The 10,374-nt window shown below is 45.2% G+C and overlaps 1 protein-coding gene across 1 annotated transcript in view; it reads right to left on the reverse strand.

Moving 5' to 3' along the window:
- Positions 1–3,410: 3,410 nt before the first annotated feature.
- Positions 3,411–10,374, reverse strand: part of LOC138951717 (tRNA (32-2'-O)-methyltransferase regulator THADA-like) — a 64,536-nt gene continuing 57,572 nt past the window's right edge. The window contains exons 29-37 of the mRNA XM_070323280.1: positions 10,278–10,374; positions 9,779–9,949; positions 8,098–8,203; positions 7,712–7,744; positions 7,163–7,284; positions 5,716–5,800; positions 5,114–5,207; positions 4,148–4,290; positions 3,411–3,718 (exon numbers count right to left, since the gene is read on the reverse strand). The exon at positions 10,278–10,374 is cut by the window's right edge and continues 157 nt beyond it. Coding sequence (XP_070179381.1) covers positions 3,671–3,718; positions 4,148–4,290; positions 5,114–5,207; positions 5,716–5,800; positions 7,163–7,284; positions 7,712–7,744; positions 8,098–8,203; positions 9,779–9,949; positions 10,278–10,374 — 899 coding nt within the window. The 3' untranslated portion in view covers positions 3,411–3,670. The remainder of the gene's footprint in view (positions 3,719–4,147; positions 4,291–5,113; positions 5,208–5,715; positions 5,801–7,162; positions 7,285–7,711; positions 7,745–8,097; positions 8,204–9,778; positions 9,950–10,277) is intronic.

A 10,374-nucleotide genomic window follows, 5' to 3' on the forward strand; every position in this document is an offset into this window, starting at 1 on the left:
GCAAAGGCAACCTCCTCTGAGCCGCTAATGTCCCGAAGCTGGGAAGGCCGGAGCCTGAAGCCCCTTTCCTGCAGGTCAACGGCCAAACTTCACCCCTGACTAAGAGGAGGATGAGAGGCGTCGAAGACCAAAGGCACAGGAAGTGAGGAGAACGGCAGAACCCACTACCGAAGTGTGTGGTAGCTGCTAATCCGCCTGAGGCAGGGAGCCTGCAAGCCCAAAGGGCACTGCTGACGAAAAAACCAGACTCAAACCAGATGGGACCATAGCAGGTCCACTATCCAGTGAGCCCCCACTTCCGGCCGGAGCCAGAAGCGCAGAGGTCGCGCACGATCGCCGACATAAGGCAAGGTTCAAACCGAACGTGACCATAGTCTGTGCACTAACCAGTGAACCTACGCTTCCAGCCGGAACCAGACGCAAAGCTGTCGCGGACGACTGCTGAAGTAGGGCAAGCTCGAACCAGAAGTGACAGCAGCCTGTGCACTAACCGGTGAGCTCACACTTCCGTCCGCAGCCAGAAGCGCAGAGGTCGCGTACGACCACCGCCGTAAGGCAAGGTTCGAACTGAACGTGCCAGTAGCCTGTGCACTAACCAGTGAACCGATACTTCCAGCCGGAACTGGAAGCACAGCCGTCGCGTACGACTGCTGCCGTAGGGCAAGGCTCGAAACCGGACGTGACAGCAGTCTGTACACTAACCAGTGAACCTACGCTTCCGGCCGTAACCGGAAGCGGCGCTGTCGCGGACGACTGCTGAAGTAGGTAAAGGCTCGAACCAGAAGTGACAGCAACCTGAGCACTAACCAGTGAACCTACACTTCCGGCCGGAACCGGAAGCCCAGCTGACGCTGACGACTGCTGACGTAGGGTAAGGCCCGAACCGGACGTGACAGCAGCCTGTGCACTACCGGTGAACCTACACTTCCGGCCGGAACCGGAAGCGCAGCTGCCGCGGACGACTGCTGACGTAAGGCAAGGCTCAAACCGGACGTGAACGTAGTCCGAACACTAGCCAGTGAGCCTTTTACTTCCGGCCTGAGCCGGAAGCAGCTGTCGCGGACGACTGCTGACGTAAGATGTGGGACGCACCGGACGTGACAGCAGGCTGCGCACGAGCGGAAGAACCACTGCTTCCGGCCGGAGCCGGAAGCCCAGCTGTCGCGTACAACTGCTGGTGTAAGGCGGGGTTCGGTCCGGACGTGAACGCAAGTCGCTCACTAGACGGTGAACCCCTACTTCCTGCCAAAGCAGGAAGCCCAGCTGTCGGAACCGACTGCTGGAGTACGGAGAGGTTCTGACCCGACGTGAACGCAAGTCGCTCACTAGCAGGAGAACATCCGATTCCGGAAACCGGAAGTGCAGCTGCCGTAAACGGCTGCTGCAGACACCAACCTTGAAGTGGCCGGATCCCCGGAGGGACATGCACTGTTGCGCTACCGCAAGCGGAAGGCAACAAATGCCGGCCAGGAAGAGGAGAAGAAGATCCCCAAGGGACCGTCCAGAAACATCGCGGTGGACAGCAGCCTGGTCCGGAGAAGACCCAGAGTCTGAAGGAGAGAACGTCGCCTAACCCCCAGGCGGGGGGCAGAGCTGGCGACGAAGTCCGCCGCGGCAAACCTCGCGAACGAGGGAATCTATTTCTGGAAATAAGCAAAAGATAAGTGCAGACCCCAGAGCCCTAGACTCTGGAGCCGAAACAGACGTAAAACGACAGCCTTAGAGGCCAAAACGGACGGCAGAGAGCCAGACGGCCAATCGTCCGTAACATAAAAAACGGCACAGAACAACGTAAAAAATTGCCTAAAATTGTGCCAACATGAACAACAACGGAGTTCTTCAAAATAAGAGGCTGCTGAGGGATAGAGCTTAGCAGGGCCCAAGCCCTAACCCTCGGCCTTAGCTCCCTCTAATTCTCATTAACGGCCATGTAAGCACCAAGAGAAAAATAATCAAACAACTGAAACTAGCAAAGTCCGAAAGGACGCCAACCTTTCAGAAGCCAGCAAAGAGGGCAGCTAAAACCAGTTTAGGAGCTACCAAAGGCAGCTAAACAACTAGCTATACGAAGAGTTAAGCGTCCGAGTACGGACGAAAAATCAACATAACAACAACATGCTAGCTAAAAATGGCGACCAAGGAGGAAGCCACAAGTCTGAAAATAATAAAGTCCGTACAGACACAAACATTTCAGAAGCAAGCAAGCAAATAGATAAGCACGTACGTAAAAGCTACCGACGGCAGCTACAAAGCAAGCTACGACAGCGTTAATAGACCGAACCCGGCTAAAACAACAGAAGCCAGACAACGTGCTAATGCAAATGGCGACCGTGAGGAAGCCAAACAACTGCTGAAAACTTCAGAGTCCAACGGACATGCGAAATTCACAGCAGAAACAATAAAACATTCAAGAAAAAATGAACGATCTCACCAGCTGCAAGCCAGCAAGAAGTAGACGGGGGCCGAGGCCGGTGGGTGCCGTAGACACAAAACCAGCCAGAGCAAAAGCAAACACAACCGTCACCCTTGAGTGATAGTAGTCGATTGAAGGGGTATCACGTGACCAGCACCATTGATGACGTAGTGTGCTACATGGGACGTAACCCAGGGTGCCAGTCATGCTGGTGCAGTCACTTTTTTAGTTGGGGTTGCTCCCCTTATACCTAGACGGGGTAGCTTTTATCATAACCTAAGCATCGAAGTGGGTCAATGCAAATCATGTGATTCGGCGTAAGAATATGTAATTATAATGAGATGTATACATGCACACAGACAGGCACACGCACTAATAAATAAAAGAATACTACATGGCTTGCTGTGTCGTACCAGATTTACACGAGTTTTTTTTTTAAATATTGAACTGCGAGCGAAAGCGAGCTGTTCACTATTTGAAAAAGCAACAAGTGTAAATCTGGTACGAAACAGCAAGCCATGTAATATTCTGTTTATCCTACATTCTGTACTTACGTGTATTTGACTGAAAATGTCCTGCAGTCGAGGCAGCTAAATTGAAGACGCTTGTTTTGGAACCTCGATCTCTTCTAAAGCCTTGTGCAATCTATTACGTCAAAGCAAAGAAACGTCACTCTGAAAGTGTGGCGTGACGTGTTAGTTCTAAAAATTCATCGAGGGTAATTAGTGAGCGCAATTTTTTTTTCTATAATGACGTTTGTCTTGGTGACTTTGGCATCATAAGCAGTGGAAAAAACAGGTCCCTGTCAGGCTTGCTTGACATGACCTCATTTACATGATATACACACGTGTGAATTGAACGATTATTATCTCACGAGTGTCTCTCTCACGTAAGTAGGATAATATTGTTTCTTTAGAAACCAGACCAAACTCACACACATGCACACACACACTAACGATACCCTTTCTTGAAAAAACAGATCAAACTCCAACAAAAGTTAATTGTAAGTCATTAATACCCATTTCACTTTAACATTTACGCAAGCTAAAATATTCATGCTGCCATAGCCTCTGTAAATGTTCCCTGTGACACTAATTAAACTATACCGCGAGCAGTTCAAGCTTTTCATAACATGCACTCAAAATGTTGTACAGGTAATTCAAGCGCACTTTTTCTTAGCAATTATACACATCTCAAACATTCTTTCATGTCAGTGGTTCAGTTCTCTTCCACCAACTGTGCGATAATGTAGGTTTGTCATTCACAGTGGAGAAATTTTGAGATGCCAGGATGGAGGTTTGAGATCTGCAACAGCACCAACAAAGTCTTTCAACCAACATGAATGTTCTTTCAAGAATATGACGTTTCTTCAAATGATTGAAAGTCGCCCACTTTTTTGTTTCACACACACACACACACACACACACACACACACACACACACACACACACACACAGGCCTAACACAACAAAACACACACAAACACACACACACGCATGCACACACACACACACAAACATTTGCATGCATGCGTGCATGCCCACATACACCATGACTCTCACTCAATACACAACAAATATTCACATAACAATCTCAAAAACCATCTTAACTTCTGGAAAGATTTTCTTGAAGCACACTTTCATTAACACAGATGTTTACAAATTTCATGCTTTGAATTCAGCCGCATTAACTGACGACTTTCTTCTCAGTCGAGTTTAAACAAATATGACCCACCTGGAGTAGTTTCCGTAGCTCCAAAGCAACTTGAGCTTGAAGCTGTGAGTTGGAATGCTTGGCTGCAAGCTGCATCTGCATCACCAGTCCTGTTAGTGCGGCCATCACTCCCTCGTCTCCAGACACATTGTACACGGCCTTCTCTGTGGACACACAGACACATTGTACACGGCCTTCTCTGTGGACACACAGACACATTGTACACGGCCTTCTCTGTGGACACACAGACACATTGTACACGGCCTTCTCTGTTGACACACAGACACATTGTACACGGCCTTCTCTGTGGACACACAGACATGACAGATCAGATGGTATAGCAGAATGATGTACGCTGACCAAGACCATTCTCCAAAAGCACAAAGGATGAGATTTGTAAGCCGATTTGCGTAAATACGCTTTTTCTGTCACTCTTAACACATAAACTAGCCCATTTTTCATGTCCGATTTGTTTGTTTGTAAACAGTTTGCAGCTTCAGGGGCCCCGCTCCCACACCGCCTCCATAATATTTTTCCATCCTACCCCAGTCCCCATCCATGGATTTTTGAAAAGCAAGGTGTGATCTTGTCAATGTTTTACTCCTTAAAAGTAGGAAGGGGCTTAACACTTTCTACCCCACCTATGTTGATCAAGTTTTTTTTAGCCAAGACCAGCTGTGCTGCAGCAGGTCACTCAGAATTGTAGTAACTGTTTAGAAACTGTGTATCAACACGATGGAATGCAGGCGTTAGATCGACGTTACAGGAAGCGACTGAAGTGACTGTGTGTACGGATATATCTGTACCAGGTCAGATAGAGCCATATGAGCGGGTACGGATATATCCGTACCTGGGAGACAATGAGTTAACTTCCTTGAGATCTTACTATGTTATCAGCGTGTACATAAATACATCAAGTAGGCGCACCCATATACACAGAAACACACACACATACCAATAGTCACCCCAACACAACCATAAACTTACTAGCATTTTTGTTTTCAAGGATAGGCACAGCAGCACTGAGTTCTGTCAGCAGGTCAGGCAGGGCACTGCTGTGATCCTTCTTTGCAGGTACAGACTGCGCACCAACAAGAAAAAACAAATATACAAAGGGAAATCCATTATTTGTGACCAACCATCACTTTCTTAAAACGTGATAATTATTGAAACAGACATGCAAAATGATCATATATATAAGCTACCCTAAGGCAAACCATTACTAAATTAAAACCATTATTTGAACAACCCTCACTTTCTTCAAACCTGTTCATCATTGAAACATACATGCAAAGTTGCCATATCTGAAGATATCCTATCGTATAACCTCAGGAGTTCACAACCAATCAAACATGCCCTCAATCATCTGCATAAATATGCAAGTACAGTGGTACCTGTGATGTGAGGCCCCTCTGATGAGAGACCACCTCCCAGGAAAGGACACCTTTTGTTGTCCTTTTGTATATCATTTTTTAACAAAATATACATGTCATGACAGGCCACCTGCAGCAAACTTCGGGCTGGTCCCAAAGGGTGACCCTTCATCTCAGGTACCAATGTACAGAGAACATTATTTTGCGAACACTTACCGCTAACGCTTCATAAATGTCCACCTGCTGCAGAATCTTCTCTGAGTAGAAAGTGTTCTCCTCATGCTCAAACAGGTACTGAGTTCTGCAAAATACAATTACAGTCGAACCCACCTAAAACGAACACGTTAGTTACGAATTTTGACTTATAACGTATTAGTTTTAAGTTCCCAACTGAATACCTCTTTCCTCATGCTTAAAAAAAATGCTTGAAACGAATTCTTTGTAACGAATTTATGCTTATAACGAGCACTTTTAGGATTCCCAAGCATGCATAATGTCTGTAATTTACTCACGCTTATGACGAAATCTTTAAACTCGTCCCGAGATCGACATATCATATCATTTGCATAACGAACCCCTCTTTTAACAAACACGTTTTCATCGCCCCAGAGCCGCTTTGTCTCTAAAAGTCACAATGCTACAAGGATCTGCGTGTAAGGCGAGATCAAAGGCAGGTCCATTGTGATGGCTGGGTGGCCTTCTTTATAGACACTGACCTTCTTCCCAGGGGTCATTGACCCAGTTTTAGCTATGAGAGGTGGTTCCCCTTTCATATGAGAGAGGAAACACTTCCTGCACCCGGGTCAGTGACCGAGTTTAACCTATGGGGAGTTTAACCTATGGGGCGGTCTCTTTGATGTCTTGAGAGGAAACTTGGCCAGGGTAGTACATGCACCAGAACTGGTGGACACCATGAAATCGGAGATTGATCAGAATGTACATGTACATGCTTTTACACGACTTTTTAAATTTTGCTTCTAAAATTGTGACAGTAAAAAAATCAATCAATTCTCTTAATGCGAATTTTGGTTAAGACGAACTTATTTCCCGATCCCCAGTGATTCGTCTTAAGCGAGTTCGACTGTACGGAAAGTCTTAGAAAACAGTCTTAAATTAAAAGGAAGGTTTAGAGTCTTACATTGAGGGGTCTTGGGGGGGTCCACTGTGTTCCAAAAAGTAAATAAACGATCAAAATCACAAAACTTTTCACATTACCATAATTAACACAAAAACCGAAGAACTATTAATCCATTCTTAGGGCGGGGATGTAGCTCAGTCGGTAGCGCGCTGGATTTGTATCCAGTTGGCCGCTGTTAGCGTGAGTTCGTCCCCACGTTCGGCGAGAGATTTATTTCTCAGAGTCAACTTTGTGTGCAGACTCTCCTCGGTGTCCGAACACCCCCGTGTGTACACGCAAGCACAAGACCAAGTGCGCACGAAAAAGATCCTGTAATCCATGTCAGAGTTTGGTGGGTTATAGAAACACGAAAATACCCAGCATGCTTCCTCCGAAAACGGCGTATGGCTGCCTAAATGGCGGGGTAAAAAATGGTCATACACGTAAAATTCCACTCGTGCAAAAAACACGAGTGTACGTGGGAGTTTCAGCCCACGAACGAAGAAGAAGAAGAGAAGAGAAGAAGAAGAATCCATTCTTTATTACCTTGGCTGAGTCATTCTAAGCAGGTAGGTGGAGAGTTCTCCAGGTACGTAGAGCTTGTTGAACAGTAGCAGTTGCACACTGTGGCACTGCCCCATTTCATCACACAGGTAGGCCAGAAACACCTGAAAAACAAGTCATCAAAGCATAACAGTGCTAGGTACTCACTTACGTGAAGAATGTTGTGAACATAAATTTATCTATATGTAACAATTTAAACCAGCTGATGTCTCGAGAAAAAAAACCATGGTCTTCTTCTTCTACTCTGTTCATGGGCTGCAGCTCCCACGCACACCTGTGTTTTGATCGAGTGGGTTTTTAATTCTCATTACATTTACATGGATATCTTTTGGCATAGGCAGTTGGCGAAACTTACTTCAAAACGTCCAATACATGGGTCAAAGGGACGCAAGGGACTGAGGCAAACTTCTGAAAATTGCTCAAACTGTTATGACTGTTTTGTCCCAATAAAAACGTCCTGGTAACACCAGTGCAATTCAAGGAGATGATGCAAATGCCATAAAACAGTCAAATAATGCAAACAAGAAATACCTTTGAGCAGAGGCTTGAGTTCATATGTGATACCTGAAACAGAGAGACCAATGTTCGTGCTTGCTTATCATCTCAATTGAAAAACGTAATATCATAAGTGTTTGCTTCTTGAAAGAAATACAGGCGCTGACTATTTTCTGCATTGATTCCTCTTTGCATGCATGTTATCAATTTTACTTTTTTTTGTATCACTAGTAGAAAAAGTGAATAAATCTTTTTGACTACAAGGATGAAATTCTAACAAGAAGAAGATCAAAATTAAGAAGCACATGTTTTCTTCCCATAATGCTCTCTCCCCTCCTGCTCCTGCTCTCTCCCCCCCCTCCCCCCCTCCCCCCCCCCCCCCCCACGCCATCTGCATCCTCTGATTTCTTCCCCCTTCATACCTTTGGATTTTTCTTGTCCCACTGGAGACCTCCAACAAAATCTGTCACCACTCCACGGATGCTACTGTCTGTCTCTACCAGCAGCAGCATACAGGCTTCCACTAGACTGCAAGAATTAAGACCATTTTGGATGACAGACCCTTACAACACACTTACATCTTCACAATAAATTTAACAAATACACCAAGTATGTACTAGATGGTTAATCAAAGAAGGGCTGCATACATCTGACAACATAAAATGACTATGGTGTCAATATCACATTCATAATGGAATAGATTCCTTTCATAATACAGTACAACTCCCCTTTCAAGACCCCCAGTTTAACCCCTTCACTGCCACAGTATAACAGCATTTTGGTATTGCTGTGTGCCAGGGCAAAATTTCGCTTTCTTCGGTAGGTTCACTAATCTGTTCACTGCTCGATCATTTATTGAGATATCTCTTAGATCTTTGGCATGTGTTTTGCTTATACCCTTGGCTATTATAGGATGACATGATCATTGGACTTTGTTTGTGATTGTTATAGTAAAAATTGATATAATGACCATTTTCGTCAAAAATTACAGTTTCCGGACTTACACACACACAGTGACACACATTGCAGCACGTAAAACCACACAAAACACTGCTAAAACTGGTGTCAAACATCAGGTACTCACATTACAGCCCATAAAAGTATTCTTCTGTGTGGTAATCCATAAATCACTTCTTGTAGAGCTTCCAGAACACTGTATCGCTTGAAAACAGGTCTACGAGTTGAGGTCCGACTTTCAGCCGCCATTGTGAATGGCGAGAATGCTAACACAGCTTTCAACACGTGGTAGAACGTGGTAGCAACTTTAGTAACTTATCCGAACGGTCTATGGGAAAGAACTGTGTTTAGAACCCCTACAAGTACTTGGACAGTGGTTACCTCCCATTTAGTTTTCAGAAATGTCCTGAAATGTTGGTGACACAAATCCCACGTATGAGATACGGTTATGGGCGTACGACAAACCAAAAATGACCACGTATTACATACGGGGTGGGCAGTGAAGGGGTTAAGACTCCCTTCTGTTTAAGACCCTGTTTTCTCACATTTTCTGTTCATAACCTCTGTAAATTTACCCCCATTTGAAGACACAAGACTGGAATCTACTTGAGGACAATATTGTAACCTCCAAAAGCATTGGCATCTTTAAAGCCAAGCTAGCAGCCGCCCACCACCATTAGGCTGCCGCACTAAAGATTTTGGAGGTTTCTTTCTTTATTTGGTGTTTAACGTCGTTTTCAACCACGAAGGTTATATCGCGACGGGGAAAGGGGGGGAGATGGGATAGAGCCACTTGTTAATTGTTTCTTGTTCACAAAAGCACTAATCAAAAAATTTGCTCCAGGGGCTTGCAACGTAGTACAATATATTACCTCACTGGGAGAATGCAAGTTTCCAGTACAGGACTTAACATTTCTTACATACTGCTTGACTAAAATCTTTACAAACATTGACTATATTCTATACAAGAATCACTTAACAAGGGTAAAAGGAGAAACAGAATCCGTTAGTCGCCTCTTACGACATGCTGGGGAGCATCGGGTAAATTCTTCCCCCTAACCCGCGGTTTTTTTTTGTTGAGGTTTTAAAAGAGGAGTGCCACTGTAATCTTATAGAATACAGACAGGCACACAACTGCATACACACCTGACAACTGCAGGTTCCAAGGCTTTCAAGATAGATTTGATGAAGCAAGAAAAGACCGCCTGGCCAGCCAGGGACAGAGCCTGAGCTGCAGCCATGCGAAAATCCTCGTTTTGATGTGGCTGGCTGAACTTGTGCAAACGACTGCTGAAGTCACACAGTGATGCTGACAGACTGCAAGACGAAATGTTAACCTGTCATAATTGCTACACAAGAAATTACAGCTGAGACCTGTAAGTGCCTGTCAAAACAGGTCAAAAGACAGATACAGAGCGATAGGCACACAAAAACAGACACAAATATGCACCCCTTATTCCACGCACACACAATGGCAGTTTGGCTAAATTGTGATGAAGGATTTAAGCCTTTTATAAATGTCTGCTCTCTCTCCCTTTCAGACAACTATGGCCCTGTTGTGCTAAACAACATAAAAAGCCACACCTGCCCATGAGCGTTCAAACAACCACTTCAAACATTTTCAAAACAGGCACTGAATTCTAACCTTTCTGCCACCACAGCATCAGTCTCCTGTCCAAGCTGCCACGGAAGCACCAAAGCCTCCACAGGAAAGAGTGTTGCTTGAACGCATGCCAGTTTTG

Source organism: Littorina saxatilis, linkage group LG17 (genome assembly GCF_037325665.1).
Source record: "Littorina saxatilis isolate snail1 linkage group LG17, US_GU_Lsax_2.0, whole genome shotgun sequence".
NCBI classification, from domain to species: Eukaryota; Metazoa; Mollusca; class Gastropoda; order Littorinimorpha; family Littorinidae; genus Littorina; species Littorina saxatilis.